At 40.3% G+C, this 21,746-nt stretch overlaps 1 protein-coding gene across 1 annotated transcript in view; it reads right to left on the bottom strand.

Moving 5' to 3' along the window:
* SLC2A13 (solute carrier family 2 member 13) overlaps positions 1-21,746 on the bottom strand; it is a 378,958-nt gene that overhangs the window by 10,936 nt on the left and 346,276 nt on the right. Inside the window, exons 8-9 of the mRNA XM_058743107.1 lie at positions 566-687; positions 300-452 (exon numbers count right to left, since the gene is read on the bottom strand). Coding sequence (XP_058599090.1) covers positions 300-452; positions 566-687 — 275 coding nt within the window. The remainder of the gene's footprint in view (positions 1-299; positions 453-565; positions 688-21,746) is intronic.

Here is a 21,746-nt window from a genome sequence, read left to right as displayed (position 1 = left end):
TTAAAATAAAAGCCTGCGGTGAAGATTTCCAACTGGGGCGATAGCTAGGAGATGTTTGGGTTGTACGGGGTGAGGGCTATAAAGCACTGAGGGATGAGCAGCCATGCTGCTTAGTAAAGAATTACTCTTCTCTTTCCCTAGGTTCATTTCCAAGGCCTTTGGGGAATGAGAAAGCCACGCAGACATACTGAGTATAGCAAAAATATAACCATCTACTTTTTTAAACCCAAATGATAGTACATATAAAAAGAATAGGAAAAATAAAAATGAAACTATAGATGGAAAAAATATTCTCTTACCATAATATGTGAGGTACTCTGCTGTGTGTAAAAATGTCAGTGAAACCAAAACGTTGAACATCCAGTTCATTCCAGATGAACATGCATTTCCTGTACTCCTTGCCCAAAGGGGATATATTTCGGAATTCACCGTCCAAGGCATTGGTCCCATTCCTGAGAAAAATTAACATTTTCGGTAAAGTAGTTTATAAGAAATTTGAAAAACAGTAGTTTGTCTCCTTTAAAAAGAGATAACTTTAACAGAGAAACACAAAGCCTTTGTTTACCAGGTGCGAAGAAAACAAGATATAAAATAAGGCCCAGAAGTGCAGTCCAGGAGTATGGCGTAGGGCAGAAATTGTAAGCCCAAAATACTTCTTCCGTTTTGAATTTGGTTTCATTCTCACACCTGAAAAATAATGAAATATTAAGTATTAACTTAATGTTTTAGGGTATAGTCGCAGAAATTTAATGTGCTCATCTTGAATGTTTTGGAAGTTCCTTAATGTCATTAAGGAAAAAGGGTCCATGATGTTTTTCTTGAAAAACAAATTAAGATTTAAATATACAGGATTACCTGTGAGGCTCACACAGAATATTTTAGATCTGAATATAATTCAAGAGAAAAAGCTGTGTGTACAGCTCAACAGCAAAAAAAAATTGTCTAATTAAAAAATGGTCAGAGGATCTAAACAGACATTTTCCTAAAAGAGATACATAGTTGGCCGACAGGTATCTGAAAAGGTGTTCAACATCACTAATCATCAGGGAACTACAAATCCATAATCAAGGAAGTTGAAACCAAAATGAGGCATCACCTCCCCCTTGTCAGAATGGCTACCATCAAAACGATAAGAAATAACAAGTGCTGGTGGGGATGTGGAGAAAAGAGAAAACATTTGTGCACTATTGGTGGAATGTAAACTGGTGAAGCCACTTTCCACAACGGGATGGAGGGTCCTCAAAAAATTAAAGCTACCATATGATTTGACAATCCAACTTCTGTGTATTTATCTGAAGAAAACAAAAACACTAACTTGAAAAAACACATGTGCCTGCATGTCACTGTGGCATCGTTTACAACAGTCAGGACATGAAAGCAACCTAAGTGCCCACTGATGGATGAATGGAGACAGAAACGTGGTGTGTGCAAACACACCACACATACATAGAGGAATATGATTCAACATTAAAACAGAAGGGATTTTTGCCATTTGTAATCACAAAAATGTACCTTGAGGGCATTATGCTAAACGAAATAAGTCAGAGAAAGATGAATACCATATCTGATATGTACGATCAAAACAAAAAAAAACCTGAGCTCATAGGTACAGAGAACAGATCTGTGCTTGTAGGGGCACAGAGTTTGGGGTGCTGAAATGGGTTAAAAGGTACAAATCTACAGTTACAAAATAAGTCATCAGATATAATATACAGCATGGCGACTATAGTTAATACTGTACCACATGACTGAAAGCTAAGAGAGTAGATCTTAAAGGTTCTCATGACAATAGACATTTGCAAATAATATAAGGTGACGGATGTTTAATACCAAATCATGTTGTACACCTGAAACTAATAAGTTATAGGTCAAATATACCTCAGTTAAAAAACACATTGTATTTTATACCCACTTCATACAAGTCAGACATGATTTCTAGTTAGTTCTTGAAAGCCGCAGTAACACTTTAAGACTACTGAGTGTCAGTAAGTAGTGGTAGAAAGACCTTAGAATTTGCAGTCAGGACAAGATTCAAATCTTGAAACCAGATATTTAAAAAAAAAAAAAAGAAAAAGAGAGAGGGGGGGAAAAAGAAACAAACAAAAAAACCAAACAAGTGTGAGTGGGGGAGGGGAGAGAGAGGGAGAGAGAATCCCAAGCAGGTTCCATGCTGCCAGGGAAAAAAAGCCCAACATGGGGCTTGATCCCACGACCATGAGATCGGGACCTGAGTCAGGATCAAGAGTCACACCGACTGAGCCAACCAGATTCTTTTTTTTTTTTTTTTTATAAAATGGGGATAATGCCTTACAGGTAATTTTAAGGATCAGAAGGGTCATTTGTAAAGAAGTGATAGCATAGATGTGAGCAGAGAACAATGCTTACATCTGATTCCAACTAACACTTTCCCTTCCTGCTAGGTGCCCTTACTTATGTCTCTGTCACTCCCTGATGACTTTGTCTCTTAGTTCTATTGTGAAGCAAAGTCTCCGCTGGTCTTAGACTGACTCCCAAGGTAAAGAGTTGTAAGTTCAACTTAATTAAAACTGGAATTTCCCAAAAAGACATAACCAGTCTCAAAAACATTCTTGCTTCCATTGTCATTTTTAGACTAGTATTCCACCTCTATCAACCTCTGTGTTTGAACCTTAACATCTAAGCCCTGTCCTTGCTGTCATAACCCTGACCTTTGTCATAACCTTCCACCTTGTCTTCATGATTTGGGTGCCTGGTCAGTCATATTCTCCACCTCCTCACATCCTCTGCCACAAGCATTTATTTTTACTTCTGGCCCATATAATACTTTGGCTTCATAGTTCTTTAGCTTCTGAAACTGTAGAGAGAGCACTCCGTAGCTTGCTTGATTTGGAACTATTTTACTTTAAGGTCTCAGAGCATTCCTTTTCTGAATAACAAGCATTTTGTTTCCTCATTTCCTGTAATTTCCTCCACACCCCCCCCAAAAATATTTAGATTTTAAACTCTTCTTAGTATTCACTTACTTTCATCACTGGGTGGGTATAGACCATGCCGATGCTCTTTGTTGGCCTCTAGAATCCATCTTTCTTTCATCCATGCTTACCTGCTATTCTATTTCAGTTTCCAGCCCTGTGCAGTGGGAATTTAACTGCCTTCAATAACCACTGGGCAGGGGCACCTGGGTGGCTCAGTTGGTTAAGTGTCCGACTTCAGCTCAGGTCACGATCTCGCAGTCCGTGAGTTAGAGCCCTGGGTCAGGCTCTGGGCTGATGGCTCAGAGCCTGGAGCCTGCTTCCGATTCTGTGTCTCCCTCTCTCTCTGCCCCTCCCCCGTTCATGCTCTGTCTCTGTCTCAAAAATAAATAAAAATGGTAAAAAAAAAATTAAAAAAAAAAAACCACTGGGAAAATTATGGAACCATGCTGCTTTGTTCTATTAAAAGTTCATGCTAGGGGCGCCTGGGTGGCTCAGTTGGTTAAGCACTGGACTTCAGCTCAGGTCATGATCTCATGGTTTGTGGGTTCGAGCCCTGCATCGGGCTCTGTGCTGGCAGCTCAGAGCCTGGAGCCTGCTTTGGTTTCTGTGTCTCCCTCTCTTTTTGCCCATCCCCTGCTCACCCTCTGTCTCTCCCTCTCTGTCTCAAAAATAAGCATCTTTTAAAGTCTTCTCTACTGAATTCTCTGCTTCAGAGTAGACATTCAATAAACTTTGGTCAACTGTTGCTTCCATTAATTAAAATATTTAGTACTATCTTCTAGTACTGACATTTTTTCCTCTGCTTTCCCACTATGAATTTGGGTCCTTCTTTAAGAAGAAAACTGAAACCACTGAACCTCTGTTTTTCTATATTTTCTTTCAGTTTCTTTCAGTTCTTTTCCCACCTCCATTGGTAACAGGTCTCTTCCCTTTACTAAGGACCTGCACCTTCTTCTTCTTTGCCTTCTGTCTCCTCTGGGGTCACATTCCATCAGCAGTCTGTCTCTTTCCACCATTTTGTTTCTTCTGACTTGAACCTTCCCTTCTATTTACAACACACAAGATCACTGCTACTCAGTTGTTCAAAACCTCTCATATTACTACTACTAGTTCATCTGCCTTTATAGAGAAGTTTATACTGGTGAATTCTACCTCCTCACTCCCCACTCTTATCTTCACAGCCCAGCTCACCCATCCACATCTATGCCAGCGGACTCCTGCTAGGCTCTGTTTTCCTGAATCTGCTCACCCAAAAGTCTGACCCTCAGTCAGTCCCTCCCTCCGTCCTAACCTCCAAATTCCTTTATCCTGCCTTGATTATGAGGTTCTTTGATTACTCTCTGGTGGTATTTGCTGACAACCCTTTTTCTTCTCCTTCCCCTTTGCTTTTACAGTTATATCTCCATCTCTCCATCTTATCTCTCTGATGTATAGGTCTTCATTGCTTTTTTAACTGTATCTCCCTCCCTCAACCGCTAAATATAGGTGTTTTCTAAGGTTCTCTTGTGGGGCCTGTCCTTTCTCTCTTAAACATCTAATTTTATTTTAATTATTTTTAAAAAGAAACGCAGATTGTCACATGCAGTGCCTCATTTGGATGTGTGTGGAGTCTTGGAATCTTGACTACCCTACATTCTCCTATGAATGGACCTTGACAGGTTGTTCAGAGTTTCTAACAGGTGCGCAATTCCCATATACCCTTGATGGAAGAACAGCCTTCCTCTATCCGGAAAGGTCACCCTCTTTGATTGCACAACTATAGGAGGGGTGCACACAGAGCAGTGAGGGAGGAAGGGGATACCCGCCTAGCCAGCCAGATCAGCCAAATCATCCCTGGTGACCAATGGGGTGACAGATGTCACTGCCAGATCACCCTCACATCCTGTCATCTTAGAGATTTATGATCTCCATATGATGCTCCCTGATAGGTTATTCTAGCACTAACTTTTGTCTCCACTAATGGAATCTGGGTATCTGCTGAATATCCACTATTCTTGCAGGCTGTTGGAACATTCAATGTGATGATGCATACTGAGGGCTTAGCACACTGCGTGGCAGGCAGTGTATGCCAGTGCCTCTCATGACATGCCTGTTTTCGATAATACCACCATCCTTTGAGTTGAAATGGGTTAAACTCTTGCAGTTAATCTTCAATGTTTTCTTTCCCATCTCTCTTTAAATCCTCTATACTGTGAAGTCCAAGTAAAGAAGAGTGGCGAAGACTATGAGCTCTGAGACTGGCATCCTATGTTCAAACCTAAGTTGGGACACCCAGATTTGAAGCTGGGATGTATGTGAGCTAGGAACTTAACTTTTAAAAGCCTGTGTCCTCATCTGTGAAATAAGGATTCTCCTGACAGCCACCTCAAATAGTTATTTTGAGGCTTACATGAGATAATGGATGCAAAGACCTTCACGTGGTATGGGTAAGAATTCACGATTATACTCCTAGACATGGTTTCTTGAATCTGACTCTTCTTTTCTATTTGCATCAAGACCACCCTAATTCAGACTCTGAGTGTGTGTCTCCTCACCTGCATGCATCTCTACAGCAGACTCTAGAGTGGCCTCCCCATGATCTGTTTCCTGATGTTCATGCACTCCTCAAGTCCTCTCTCAGTGTGGGAGTGACCTGTGACTTCTTTCTAACAGAATGTGCCAAAAGTGACAGGACACATGTGACTAAGTATGTAAGGACTGTGCTGCTTCGCTGAAGTCTCTCCCTCTCTTGAAGGTACAGATGCCACCCATTCACCTGTCTGAAATTCTTTCTTCTCAATGCATTTTCATTTTCCTCATTTACGTCATTATCACAGAAGGGCTCTATGTTGTCCTATCTGAAGAGCCTCTCTTTTTTACTGTCCTGGACTCTCCTCCGAGGCAGCGCAGCACAAAGGTTAAGGGCACAGGGTCTAGAGTCAGGCCGCATGGTTTTGTACCTCAGTTCTGTTACTTACCAGGTGTATAACCTTGGGCAAGTTGCTTAGCCTCTTTGTACCTCAGTTTTCTAATCTGTAAAATAAAAGTCCCTAAGAAACTCGTTATGAAGATTACACACAGTTGATAACTGCATGGCACAAAGAAAGTGATTTAAGTGTTTGCCAAAAGGATAGCCAGTTTTGTACCCCCCACCCCTGTTTTCTTAAATCCCAACCTCTAGTTCATATTAGTATTCTCTACGGACATAAACGAAGCCTTTGCACTAAACTGTGAGTACAAAACAGCAGTAGAGATCTCCTGATCAATAATCCTTCACCTTCATTTCCCACCAATAGTCTTTTGAGTTCTGAAGATCTTAAAATGAGAAAATAAGAGAGGGGATGAGGAGAGAGAGGAAAGGAGAAAAGATAAGCATGCAGGTTGCCGGGGAGGGAAATGCTTACAAATATTCAAATCACTAAAAATCACTGAAAAATTCTATTCACTATTTCATCCATTATTATCAAAGTTACTTGCATGATCTATTTTTCTGGAACAATGGGCAGTAGCAAATTCAGGGTGGGCTCTGTGCAAGGTCTGATGTAGCTTTTCACCATTTGGCCGTGCATGTGTATGTGCGTAAAAAGGCGAGTGACTCCCTGTAATCCTGGTGCTGATTTTAGGAAACCACTGCAGGCTCTGACTTGGCAGTTACACACTCAGATACGTAGACAGCTAATGACTAAGACTGTGACATCATCTGACCTTTAAAATACAAACACTAGAAATCCCAACTAAAAGATAAAAATGTATATTCCAAATGCTATTGCAAAATACCCTCATGTTTTCCTGGCTGAGCGAGTGCCGGTGGAAGAACATAATGCTCCAGAGAAAGAACAAAAAATACTTTGACATCAGTGTGTGGGTTGGGATTAGAAAGAGTCATGCACTCTGATGGGACACCTCACCACATTCTACAGCAAAACCAGGAAATGGACTACAATAACAGGAGCTGCGCAGAGGCCACTGCAGTGGACAGAGCAGCAGAATCCTGTGAGCAGGTGAAACAGGTCTGACTTTGCCAGACTCTGACAACTAACTGGTACCAAGAGCATGACTAGACTGACACCTGATACATAGACCGCATAAACGATGGGTTCGCTGTTCCAGCCATGGGACCCACAGTGCTTCCTTTAATGACGCATCTAGAAATGAACACCTCTCTTGGAAGGTAGAACAATTCTCCCTTGCCTACTCGACACCCACTCTAAAACCAGTTCAGATGTATAGAGCTGCTTCTGCCTGTTCTGTGTGTGTATGTTGCCTCTCCATCAGATAGCCAAAGAAATAACCAAAGGAACTAAGTGGTGCAACTGCTTTGCCACAGTTAACCATAAGGAACTCACTCCATGCTTTCTCTACAGCACACTCTTTCTGTATTGCTCCTTTATTCACTGTGATGAAACGAACTGCTTCATGTTCACACATGGGGGGGGGGTGCAAGAAAATACAAACCTGTATTTGAATCGCAAAACTTCAAATCTTTTTATCCAATCCTAATCACTGAGAAACCTAGAGAACTTTGTCTCCTTCCCAGATTTTACTAAAAGATGTAGGACTTTGGAGAAGAGAAGCAAAAGCTCACTGTGGTTTGCCTTGACACATCTACCATTCTTCTACAGGGTTTATCACACATGCTTTCCTTGCTGGTTCACTACTGAGCAGTGGGAGTGAAGAAGCATGATGCCGTCTCCAGTTCCTGATGTAGGTCTGTGATTTCTTTGAAGAACATCATTAAGCTATCATCTCAAAACAAAGTGGACAACCCTGAGAGTTAACATTAATAGTTTTATAGGGATTTATAATCTGGTTCTACAGGGATAGTCTGAGCATGGTGGTGGAAGGGTACCTAGAAAAGGATGGAGTATCTCCCCTTCGCTCTTGTCTGAGAAGAAATAAACACAATGCCAATCACTCAGAGGGCCAGGATGATGTCAATTTACAAGCAACCCAATCCGTGAGAAATTTTAACTTTCAGGCATCCCACCAAAGCAACAGGAAAACTTACTGTTAAAAACTTGACTCATTACTATTCACTTTGATTTTTGTGTACTAGCATAATTCCTACATAATAATCCAATATGAAATAAACTTCTGTTAAGGGTGGCAACACAGCCTTTAAATTCTAACACACGTATAGTTGAGTAATTTTAGAAAAGTATGGTTCCCTAGCTTGCAATATGTAGACCAGGTTGAGGATCTTGGCCTTACATGATTTTCCATTGTCTAGCCTTTTATTTTGCCTGTTTTTGTTTCACAATTTTCCTGCAGAGGACTGTCACATAAAGGCAAGTTGAAAAAAATAATCGATTATCTTTTGTTATCATTTTCTGATGAAAAGAAAACCTTTAAACTTTTTGAGATGAATCACAGATATGGGCAAATTTCAATAGCATTAGATATTTGGAGCTCAAAGTCTCTTTTTAAATGAATGAGTAAAGTTTTATTTGTATATAAAACATGGCATCTAGGCCATTTACCAGTATGTTGGCTAACTTATATACCCTAAGTATGGGAAACAGATGGACAGAAGAAGAGTGTTACCAAATGAAAATAATATTTAAAGTCATACAGATGCAGTGACATTGGTGTAGTCTCTAATTCTAGTAAGAATTTAAATTAATATAATTTCCTTTTGGAATGAAATCTGGAATGAAATATTCTTAGGAAATTTTCTAAATGGAAATACATGCTGAAAGATACTTCACTATACTTTTATTTACCAGGAGCTTAACACAGATGAGTAATTAGAAACAACAAAAATATTTGCCATGAAGGGTAGTTAAGTCAATTAAGGTACAACGTGACTGTAGAGAATAATGTAGGCATTAAAATAACTATTAAAAGTAAGCTGAGCTGAATTACAAAGGTGGGTTTGAAGATTAAGTCTTAGATCTAACGTAGGTTACTTTCATTTTGATACCAAATTGGCAAACGGACAGTACAATGAATGTCTGCACAATCAAAAACAGAAATAAGTGGATGTGGTCCCCTGTTGGCTCTCTGGTTCCTCCCAGAGTTGTGCCCTGAAGTTCTGTTGCCGATGTAGAGAACCTGCCAGGTCAGAAGAGCCCTGAACTCCACCATGGGGAGAGTCTACATTAGCGTTCAAGTTTCAACCCCATTTCTGTGTAAGAAAAATTTCCCACTTTTTTACTTCATAAGAAAATACTTCATCATTCCTTTTCTTTTTTTTTCAATATACGAAATTTTATTGTCAAATTGGTTTCCAAACAACACCCAGTGCTCCTCCCAAAAGGTGCCCTCTTCAATACCCATCCCCCACCCTCCCCTCCCTCCCACCCCCCATCAACCTCAGTTTGTTCTTAGTTTTTAACAGTCTCTTATGCTTTGGCTCTCTCCCACTCTAACCTCTTTTTTTTTTTTTTTTCCTTCCCCTCCCCCATGGGTTTCTGTTAAGTTTCTCAGGATCCACATAAGAGTGAACACATATGGTATCTGTCTTCCTTTGTATGGCTTATTTCACTTAGCATCACACTCTCCAGTTCCATCCACGTTGCTACAAAAGGCCATATTTCATTCTTTCTCATTGCCACGTAGTATTCCATTGTGTATATAAACCACAATTTCTTTATCCATTCATCAGTTGATGGACATTTAGGCTCTTTCCATAATTTGGCGATTGTTGAGAGTGCTGCTATAAACATTGGGGTACAAGTGCCCCTATGCATCAGTACTCCTGTATCCCTTGGATAAATTCCTAGCAGTGCTATTGCTGGGTCATAGGGTAGGTCTATTTTTAATTTTCTGAGGAACCTCCACACTGCTTTCCAGAGCGGCTGCACCAATTTGCATTCCCACCGACAGTGCAAGAGGGTTCCCGTTTCTCGACATCCTCTCCAGCATCTATACTCTCCTGATTTGTTCATTTTGGCCACTCTGACTGGCGTGAGGTGATATCTGAGTGTGGTTTTGATTTGTATTTCCCTGATAAGGAGCGACGTTGAACATCTTTTCATGTGCCTGTTGGCCATCCGGATGTCTTCTTTAGACAAGTGTCTATTCATGTTTCCTGCCCATTTCTTCACTGGGTTATTTGTTTTTCGGGTGTGGAGTTTGGTGAGCTCTTGATAGATTTTGGATACTAGCCCTTTGTCCGATATGTCATTTGCAAATATCTTTTCCCATTCCGTTGGTTGCCTTTTAGTTTTGTTGGTTGTTTCCTTTGCTGTGCAGAAGCTTTTTACCTTCATAAGGTCCCAGTAATTCACTTTTGCTTTTAATTCCCTTGCCTTTGGGGATGTGTCGAGTAAGAGATTGCTACGGCTGAGGTCAGAGAGGTCTTTTCCTGCTTTCTCCTCTAGGGTTTTGATGGTTTCCTGTCTCACATTCAGGTCCTTTATCCATTTTGAGTTTATTTTTGTGAATGGTGTGAGAAAGTGGTCTAGTTTCAACCTTCTGCATGTTGCTGTCCAGTTCTCCCAGCACCATTTGTTAAAGAGACTGTCTTTTTTCCACTGGATGTTCTTTCCTGCTTTGTCAAAGATGAGTTGGCCATACTTTTGTGGGTCTAGTTCTGGGGTTTCTATTCTATTCCATTGGTCTATGTGTCTGTTTTTATGCCAATACCATGCTGTGTTGATGATGACAGCTTTGTAGTAGAGGCTAAAGTCTGGGATTGTGATGCCTCCTGCTTTGGTCTTCTTCTTCAAAATTACTTTGGCTATTCGGGGCCTTTTGTGGTTCCATATGAATTTTAGGATTGCTTGTTCTAGTTTCCAGAAGAATGCTGGTGCAATTTTGATTGGGATTGCATTGAATGTGTAGATAGCTTTGGGTAGTATTGACATTTTGACAATATTTATTCTTCCAATCCATGAGCAGGGAATGTCTTTCCATTTCTTTATATCTTCTTCAATTACCTGCATAAGCTTTCTATAGCTTTCAGCATACAGATCTTTTACATCTTTGGTTAGATTTATTCCTAGGTATTTAATGCTTTTTGGTGCAATTGTGAATGGGATCAGTTTCCTTATTTGTCTTTCTGTTGCTTCATTGTTAGTGTATAAGAATGCAACTGATTTCTGTACATTGATTTTGTATCCTGCAACTTTGCTGAATTCACGTATCAGTTCTAGCAGACTTTAGGTGGAGTCTATCGGATTTTCCATGTATAGTATCATGTCATCTGCAAAAAGCGAAAGCTTGACTTCCTCTTTGCCAATTTTGATGCCTTTGATTTCCTTTTGTTGTCTGATTGCTGATGCTAGAACTTCCAACTCTATGTTAAACAACAGCGGTGAGAGTGGGCATCCCTGTCGTGTTCCTGATCTCAGGGAAAAAGCTCTCAGTTTTTCCCCATTGAGGATGATGTTAGCTGTGGGCTTTTCATAAATGGCTTTGATGATGTTTAACTATGTTCCTTCTATCCCGACTTTCTCAAGGGTTTTTATTAAGAAAGGGTGCTGGATTTTGTCAAAGGCCTTTTCTGCATCGATTGACAGGATCATATGGTTCTTCTCTTTTTTTTTGTTAATGTGATGTATCACGTTGATTGATTTGCGAACGTTGAACCAGCCCTGCATCCCAGGAATGAATCCCACTTGATCATGGTGAATAATTCTTTTTATATGCCGTTGAATTCGATTTGCTAGTATCTTATTGAGAATTGTTGCATCCATATTCATCAGGGATATTGGCCTGTAGTTCTCTTTTTTTACTGGGTCTCTGTCTGGTTTAGGAATCAAAGTAATACTGGCTTCATAGAATGAGTCTGGAAGTTTTCCTTCCCTTTCTATTTCTTGGAATAGCTTGAGAAGGATAGGTATTATCTCTGCTTTAAACGTCTGGGAGAACTCCCCTGGGAAGCCATCTGGTCCTGGACTCTTATTTGTTGGGAGATTTTTGATAACCGATTCAATTTCTTCGCTGGTTATGGGTCTGTTCAAGCTTTCTATTTCCTCCTGATTGAGTTTTGGAAGAGTGTGGGCATTTAGGAATTTGTCCATTTCTTCCAGGTTGTCCAATTTGTTGGCATATAATTTTTCATAGTATTCCCTGATAATTGTTTGTATCTCTGAGGGATTGGTTGTAATCATTCCATTTTCATTCATGATTTTATCTATTTGGGTCATCTCCCTTTTCTTTTTGAGAAGCCTGGCTAGAGGCTTGTCAATTTTGTTTATTTTTTCAAAAAACCAACTCTTGGTTTCGTTGATCTGCTCTACAGTTTTTTTAGATTCTATACTGTTTATTTCTGCTCTGATTTTTATTATTTCTCTTCTTCTGCTGGGTTTAGGCTCCTTTGCTGTTCTGCTTCTATTTCCTTTAGGTGTGCTGTTAGATTTTGTATTTGGGATTTTTCTTGTTTCTTGAGATAGGCCTGGATTGCAATGTATTTTCCTCTCAAGACCACCTTCGCTGCATCCCAAAGCATCTGGATTGTTGTATTTTCATTTTCGTTTGTTTCCATCTATTTTTTAATTTCTTCTCTAATTGCCTGGTTGACCCACTCATTCTTTAGTAGGGTGTTCTTTAACCTCCATGCTTTTGGAGGTTTTCCAGACTTTTTCCTGTGGTTGATTTCAAGCTTCATAGCATTGTGGTCTGAAAGTATGCATGGTATAATTTCAATTCTTGCAAACTTATGAAGGGCTGTTTTGTGACCCAGTATATGATCTATCTTGGAGAATGTTCCATGTGCACTCGAGAAGAAAGTATATTCTGTTGCTTTGGGATGCAGAGTTCTAAATATATCTGTCAAGTCCATCTGATCCAATGTATCATTCAGGGCCCTTGTTTCTTTATTGACTGTGTGTCTAGATGATCTATCCATTTCTGTAAGTGGAGTGTTAAAGTCCCCTGCAATGACCACATTCTTATCAATAAGGTTGCTTATGTTTATGAGTAATTGTTTTATATATCTGGGGGCTCCGGTATTCGGCACATAGACATTTATAATTGTTAGCTCTTCCTGATGGATAGACCCTGTGATTATTATATAATGACCTTCTTCATCTCTTGTTACAGCCTTTAATTTAAAGTCTAGTTTGTCTGATATAAGTATGGCTACTCCAGCTTTCTTTTGGCTTCCAGTAGCATGATAAATAGTTCTCCATCCCCTCACTCTCAATCTAAAGGTGTCCTCAGATCTAAAATGAGTCTCTTGTAGACAGCAAATAGATGGGTCTTGTTTTTTTATCCATTCTGATACCCTATGTCTTTTGGTTGGCGCATTTAATCCATTTACATTCAGTGTTATTATAGAAAGATACGGGTTTAGAGTCATTGTGATGTCTGTATGTTTTATGCTTGTAGTGATGTCTCTGGTACTTTGTCTCACAAGGTCCCCCTTAGGATCTCTTGTAGGGCTGGTTTCGTGGTGACAAATTCCTTCAGTTTTTGTTTGTTTGGGAAAACCTTTATCTCTCCTTCTATTCTAAATGACAGACTTGCTGGATAAAGGATTCTCGGCTGCATATTTTTTCTGTTTAGCACACTGAAGATCTCGTGCCAATCCTTTCTGGCCTGCCAAGTTTCAAAAGAGAGATCCGTCACGAGTCTTATAGGTCTCTCTTTATATGTGAGGGCACGTTTATCCCTTGCTGCTTTCAGAATTTTCTCTTTATCCTTGTATTTTGCCAGTTTCACTATGATATGTCATGCAGAAGATCGATTCAAGTTACGTCTGAAGGGAGTTCTCTGTGCCTCTTGGATTTCAATGCCTTTTTCCTTCCCCAGTTCAGGGAAGTTCCCAGCTATAATTTCTTCAAGTACCCCTTCAGCACCTTTCCCTTTCTCTTCCTCCTCTGGGATACCAATTATGCGTATATTATTTCTTTTTAGTGTATCACTTAGTTCTCTAATTTTCCCCTCATACTCCTGGATTTTTTTATCTCTTTTTCTCTCAGCTTCCTCTTTTTCCATAACTTTATCTTCTAGTTCACCTATTCTCTCCTCTGCCTCTTCAATCCGAGCCGTTGTCGTTTCCATTTTGTTTTGCATTTCGTTTAAAGCGCTTTTCAGCTCCTCGTGACTGTTCCTTAGTCCCTTGATCTCTGTGGCAAGAGATTCTCTGCTTTCCTCTATACTGTTTTCAAGCCCAGCGATTAATTTTATGACTATTATTCTAAATTCACTTTCTGTTATATTATTTAAATCCTTTTTGATCAGCTCATTGGCTGTTGTTATTTCCTGGAGATTCTTCTGAGGGGAATTCTTCCATTTGGTCATTTTGGATAGTCCCTGGAGTGGTGAGGACCTGCAGGGCACTTCCCCTGTGCTGTGGTGTATAACTGGAGTTGGTGGGCGGGGCCGCAGTCCGACCTGATGTCTGCCCCCAGCCCACCGCTGGGGCCACAGTCAGACTGGTGTGTGCCTTCTCTTCCCCTCTCCTAGGGGCGGGATTCACTGTGGGGTGGCGTGGTCCGTCTGGGCTACTTGCACACTGCCAGGCTTGTGGTGCTGGGGATCTGGCGTATTAGCTGGGGTGGGTAGGCAAGGTGCACGGGGGCAGGAGGGGCAGGCTTAGCTCGCTTCTCCTTAGGTGATCCACTTCAGGAGGGGCCCTGTGGCAGCGGGAGGGAGTCAGATCCGCTGCCGGAGGTTTGGCTCCGCAGAAGCACAGAGTTGGGTGTTTGCGCGGAGCGAGCAAGTTCCCTGGCAGGAACTGGTTCCCTTTGGGATTTTGGCTGGGGGATGGGCGGGGGAGATGGCGCTGGCGAGCGCCTTTGTTCCCCTCCAAGCTGAGCTCTGCCGTCCGGGGGCTCAGCAGCTCTCCCTCCCTTTGTCCTCCAGCCTTCCCGCTTCCCGAGCAGAGCTGTTAACTTATGACCTCCCAGATGCTAAGTTGCTCTTGCTGTCTGAACACTGTCCCTCCGGCCCCTCCGCTTTTGCCAGCCAGACTCGGGGGCTCCGCTTGGCTGGCGAGCCGCCCCTCCTCCCAGGCTCCCTCCCGCCAGTCCGTGGAGCGCGCACCGCCTCGCCGCCCTTCCTACCCTCTTCCGTGGGCCTCTCATCTGTGCTTGGCTCCGGAGACTCCGTTCTGCTAATCCTCTGGCGGTTTTCTGGGTTATTTAGGCAGGTGTAGGTGGAATCTAAGTGATCAGCAGGACGCGCGGTGAGCCCAGCGTCCTCCTATGCCGCCATCTTCCCAGAAAACCCATCATTCCTTTTCCTACTGCATTATTACACTGACAGCAAGTGGTCAGGGTCTACTTTGTAAAGATTACCTGGAAACATGGAAAATACCAATGAACTTGGCAGTGCGGGAGCTATCAGTGATGTAAGGTTATATGAATAAGGGTAAATGGGAATATGGAAAACTAGGAGGAAAGAAAAATCTGTTACAATTATGACTGCTTTCACTTTTGAATTTATAGTTGTGATAATGTCACTTTGACAACATGGGAGCAACTTTAACAACTCATGGACAACTATTCTTGCGCCTCTTTTTCCATTGTTTTGTTTCACTCTAAATTTTTTCCTATTGTAAAGGCAAGCATTAGAGCTAATGTTATTAGCCATTCTCCTGCTTCAACTGGCACCAGAAGTAAGGGAACTCTGCCTTTGAATTACAAACCTCCTCCACTATGCTGTTCCTTCGTATCACCCCACAGGCCTCAAAGCTCTCGTTTCTCTATTTACATTCTTCTATTAGCACACTGCTTCCCTTCTTAGGAGTCTCACAGTGGCTGCCTCTGTCCACAGCTCAGGACTGCCCCACGTGCAAATGGTAGTGCTGTGCTGCACCAACTGCCTGCCTGGCTAACACCATGTTTGGCACCAGCAGCCCTGGCATAGGGTAGATGCTTCATATCAGAGAATGACTTGACAAAGAATTTATATTCTCTCTCTCTCAGGAGGTCAGAATACGACCAATTTGAAATGAATAGAGCAATACAGAAGTGGAAAGACTCAGAGAAGGTAAGCAGAGGCCATGAGAAGGATCATATCATTGTTAGTGATGGGGGAGTGCAGAAGAGAGAGGCAAAGGGCAGACTACCACCAATCTGATGCATAGTATTCTAGATCTTCTTTCTTCTTTCTTTCTTTCTTTCTTTCTTTCTTTCTTTCTTTCTTTCTTTCTTTCTTTCTTTCTTTCTTTCTTTCTTTCTTTCTTTCTTTCTTTCTTTCTTTCTTTCTTCCTTCCTTCCTTCCTTCCTTCCTTCCTTCCTTCCTTCCTTCCTTCCTTCCTATTTTCTTCTCTTACTTTCCTGGGTAACTTTACCATAAAACTTCCATTAACCAGGAAATCTTGTGTCTCTGTTCTTCTCAAGTTCTAACAAAATGATGGCTATGTTCTAAGATAGAGTACTGATCCTGATTTTCAATCTGTAAAATCCCACAGGTCCTCAGAGAGTGTATCACAATGGCCATACAGCTCCGTTCTTGCAACAATGTTTTTTTTTAATACTGAAAATATGATATACAATATGAAGATAAGTCTTCCCCGTATAGGCACTGTGGGAGATGCTACTCTTATTCCAACTAGGCTGTACTCTGTTGCTCATATATTTTCTGGAGTTTCTTTTGGATCATATTCAGAATCTACTTCTTTGTCACTCAAGACAAACTCTCTTCCTCCTTTTTTTATTTCTTGCCATTATGAGCCAATCACATGAGGAAGTCTGAAGTATTTGGTACGAAAAAGAGACTGAACCAAATGGAGTCGACGTGAGGAAACTGTGTAACTGAAATAATAGCAACAAACAGAATAAATTCAGTTGTTTGTCATACGCTCTAGAGAAATATGCGGATGTTGCTAAATGGGGTTGTGCTGCAAGCACACTGCTGCCATCAATGGTATTTAAATTGAAAGCCACTTGTGAGATCTTGGATTATGTCTAATACCTGGCACAATGTATAGGCTTATTTGTTAAATAAATTAGTAAACAAATGAAGAAAAGGCTTAATTTCAATAGAATCGATTTTGCTGATTGCTATGGATTTAATACTTTAGTATAAGAACTATTTAATAATGAAAAACTACTTTTTCAAATAAGACAATACTAAAGTAAATGAAATTAATAATGCAGTTTATAATGAGGCAGGATTATGAGCGGCTCCCATGTGACGATGCTATGATAAGGGTCTCATGATGTGAAAGATACCATTGTTCTCAAGTTTCAATTCAGAGACCCGAGGTTTTCCCACACATCAGGGTTTGCTCTCTTCCCTGACTTCTTTTACTCTCCTGCATTTCTTGGGGACTTTTCTCCAGTAAGGACACAGTACTTCTCTCTTTCCTCTTCCTTCCCTGGGGCTTCATAGGCTAGTACACTTAGTACATTTTATACGTAAGCAATGCTCCATGTTTTTTAAACAAAAAAATAAACACACTTTTATCAATTTTAAGCGGACATTTGGTCATCTAATACCAGTCTCTCCACTATACTGTAAGTATTAGAGAAGACATATATTTGGCATTAAAAATTTTAAATAAGAATTTATCTCTACTTAATTTAAAAAGTTATTGCCTGTGGTGATACAAGACAGACATATTTCCTTACATTAGCATCGTGAAATCTGCCTGTATCATCCGAAGCCGTGAGAGCTTCATAACACTGCTCCGGGCTGATTTTCTTTCCACCGTGAGAGTTCCTGCACAGGATCCACCCCGCTCATTTTTATTTGCAGGTGCACGGGAATGAATGTAGCTGATTTATCGCTGTTGGCTATCTTGATGCACACAATGGCATAATTTGTTTCTTGGATTCTTTTCAATCCGTTTTACAGCTGCCTTCCATCAAATGTGAGCCCCACAGCTTCTTTATGAAAGCTGTGCTCCCAACAGAAATGTCCTTGAGTAGCAGTATATCTTCACTTGAGGGAGTTGACTAATATTTGTATGGAGTTTTACCATACACAAAACACCTTAATATACATTAACTAATTTAAATCCCATAATAATCCAAAGTTAGGGAGCATCAATAATTTCATTTTGCATATGAGACAAGTCTTTTGAAAATACAGTAACATTCCCAAGATTACACAGGAGAGGCAGCATTTGAAACTCAGTCTTCTCGGTTTCTTTCTCCTTCAACATGATCGTCCTACCCATTCATATATATATGAAAACCTCTTTCTTAAGGTGCCTTATTTTTTTTGAGGTTTATTTGTTTGAGAAAGAGATGGTGCAATTAGAGGAAGGGCAGAGAGAGAGGGAGAAAGAATCTCAAGCAGGCTCTGTGTGTTATTAGTGTGGAGCCTGATGCAGGGCTGGAACATAAGAACCATGAGATCATGACGTGAGCCAAAATGAAGACTCAGAAGCCCAACCGACTGAGCCACCCAGGTGCCGCTGAGGTGCCTGATCTTTTATGGAATAGAAATGGAAAAAGAGGAGATGAAATCTCTGTTTGAAATCTCCCCTAAGTCAGTGTTCTTCTTTTTTTTTAATAAAAATAAAAAAAAAATTTTAATGAATATTAAAAAAATTTTTTTATCTTAGAGGGAGAGCACATGCGAGCAGGGGAGAGGGGCAGAGGAAGGGAGAGAGATTGTGGGGGGGGGGTCAATCCCATGACCCTGGGATCATGACCTAAGCTGAAATCAAGAGTCAGATGCTAAACTGACTGAGCCACGCAGGCGCCCACCCAGTTTTCTTCCTTAAGGTCACTACTGAAGTAAGTCACTAAATCTCTATCCAAAATGAGTAGAATAAAATGCTTCCCAAAGAGCATTAGGAATTAAAATGAGCAGCACCTTGGCAGATCTGAGCCTCTGTGTCTTATACATTCGCTTTTGACTCAATATCCATGTTGCCCAAAGCACAAACCAACAATCAGAATAGAAATGATGCTTATATGAGCTAGCAGTTAAAATGTCACATAACAATTTCAATAGCTAGATAAGTCATTTGAGGGCAGTGATGTAAACACCACAGATGTATTACAAGGAGAACAATCATTCCAATGCAACAAGATGGCAGTGTTATTCAGGCTTTAAATAATACAGACTCTAAAACACAGCTACATAATGATTTTTTCTGATATAGCTGTCATTAAGGAAATTAAAAAAAAAGCGTCCCCAGAAAGTTGCTTACAAGGATGAAAATACACATGGAATGTCTCACAGATTACTTAAAAAAGAAATTGTGCCATTAGTTATTGACATAACAATTTTGTAAATAGTGAAGAGATGGACTCATTATTATAAAACTATAAACTGTAAGGCAGTTTCACATTATTTTATCTCAAATTACTGCTAAAGTGAAAATGTAATAGCTTCATAAATTAAGCATTTTGACTGCACTTGCCTTTTTTCTCACTTTCTGATTTGTATAGAAATGTCTGAAACACCTTACTGATCACCGGGAATGAAACAAAACTGTACAACAGAGATGTGTCGCGATCTTTCTAAATCGAAGATGGTTTTTCTGCCATTTGGGTGAATGAGTAGCTTAACAGGTCCTTTACCGTCCACCCTGTCCTTCCTTCTTCTGTGTTCCTGGTACTGGAGCAAAGCAAATGGTGTCACACCCACCCTCAGACTCACCATCCTAAAAACAGGCCTGGCTTCACACTGCAGGGTCTGTCCCCTGCTCCAGCCTCATCCCTTCCCTCCCCCTCACTTACCATCCTCACCCCTGCTCCCACGGGCCAGCACGGTGACAAACACACAGTTGGTGCTCAATAAATACGTTAAATGAATCAATCACTTTCACCATTTGACGAAGTAACAAAATACTGCCTCACGATTCTGAAATTCCTTTATTTCTAAAGCAATTTTGTGTAAGGAGAGAACGAATTAGTGTGATATATTTGTCAGATGAATTTTTATGATTTTTTTACTTTATAGCAGGTACAGTTACATAGACTTTTAACTCCAAGTAATCACTCCTTGAATTAACTTACTATTTCAACAAATAAATGTTTGTTGTATTATTAGCAGGTAAGAAGTTTTTATATTTCTTTACACACACACAAACACCCATAGCCGCAGAAGAGGTATTATGGAATCTGTGGCCTTTTTCTTCACAAAGAGAGAGAAAAGGGATGGTAGTTATGGACAAAGTGGGTGCGCAGTCTTCTGTTAGACCCTGACATATCCTGAAAGAGGGAACTTAGCACATGTCCTGTGATTTAGAGTTGTCCAGGAGATCAGCTCTAACACCTGGTAATGAAGACTATTCGGAACATGTGAACAAGCCACAGGCAACCTTTGATTATGGATGGTTCACTGTTGAGGCTCTATCTTGGATCCTAGATGAACTTGTATTCTGTGGGGTTAAGATAACCATGGTCCTCTTTAAGAGACAAAACAGATGAACAAAAGGGAAGGGAAACAAAACTATTAAAAGACACGGAGGGGGACAAAACAGAAGAGACTCATAAATATGGAGAACAAGTGGAAGGTTACTGGAGGGGTTGTGGGAGAGGGGATGGGTTAAATGGGTAAGGGGCACTAAGGAATCTAGTCCTGAAATCATTGTTGCACTATATGCTAACTAATTTGGATGTAAATTAAAAATAAATAAATAAAACAAGTTAAAAAAAAACATAAAAAAAAAGATAACCATGGTCCTGGAACTATGCTTCAAATAAGGTCAAGGTCTTAGGAGACTGAAGAAAAATCTTAGGGAAAAGCACATACTCTAATTTAAGGAAGGCTTGCTATACTTTTATTGTAAAGTAAATTAAAAAAACCTCATGTTTACCTTGGGTAGAAGTTTTCCCTGAGGGTACCTGGAGTTGATAATATATATGCCTCAAAGTTCTACCCCTTTAAAGGAAAGGTGAGTCCTGAAGCATCTGAAATGCATATTGTAGGCAGATACTGGCATATAGAGAGGAACATACAATTCTGAGGTGGGTCCTCAGGGATTGTTAGATCAGTCTGGCTGCCCTAATCACAACAGAGAAAACCCAGAGTCATGAAATATTAGGAGGTGGGAAAACTTCAAACAGAGAGTGTTATATCTGGACTCAACTTTGGTGAGTGAGCATCCTTTGTACTGTCTTTACCCTCTGTGGAGTGTGGGATGGCTCCGAGGGTTAAAAACGTTATCTAAATCCTCTCTCTCTGGTAACAGGTACAAAGAATATTTTCCCTGGAAGAAAGTGCTGATCAAATTTGAGATTTCAGTAAATGGCCTACTTTGAGCTTTTTCTGGCCCCACTTGCCTTTGTTCTTGGCATGGTGCCTATAATAGCTAGAACATTTTTATATGAATAGAATCATAGCCACAAATAAATTTTCTGCAAATGTTTTCTTTAAAAAAAGATAAAATTGTAATGTAGTAAAACAGTGAAATCAACCTAGATGTTGTGACTCTCTGATCCATATATCTGGAGTTACTCAGTCTGGTTAAATCTTCAGAAGAAAAGGAGTTGGAATGGGTAAAGGGCCAGTTTTATACAAAGGTTAACAGCACAAGCTTCACAGTGGAATAGACCTGGATTTGAATTCTGGTCAACCACTTACCAGCTTCCACCAAGGACCTTAAGGAAGTTATTTAAGCTACCTGAGGCTTCCTATCTTCATTTAAAAATGCTTAGCAGGTAATAAACTATTATTATGAAAACAACAGTAATTATTTAATTGCTTAATTAATAAAACACATGTATTCTGCAGGCCTGGGCCCCAGAGACAGAAAGGAATTTTTTTTCTTGTATAATGTTCTATACATTACAATATTCCCTTGTGGATATGATGTGTTTCCTACAGAAGAAATGAAATAACATCATCTGGATTCCTAGGATATTTTTTTGTTCCTTCTCAGCTCATTTACTTATCCCAGTCAGAGTTTTCCTGTTAATCGTTTAATTGCATTTTGATATACTTTCTTGGCTTCTTCTTTAGTCTTCACTGAAACAAATTTTCTTTTCATGCAATCATGAATAAGTGTAT

The sequence above is a fragment of the Neofelis nebulosa genome, chromosome 8 (assembly GCF_028018385.1).
Source record: "Neofelis nebulosa isolate mNeoNeb1 chromosome 8, mNeoNeb1.pri, whole genome shotgun sequence".
In the NCBI taxonomy this organism is placed as follows: domain Eukaryota; kingdom Metazoa; phylum Chordata; class Mammalia; order Carnivora; family Felidae; genus Neofelis; species Neofelis nebulosa.
This window is presented reverse-complemented; position numbering and strand designations above follow the sequence as displayed.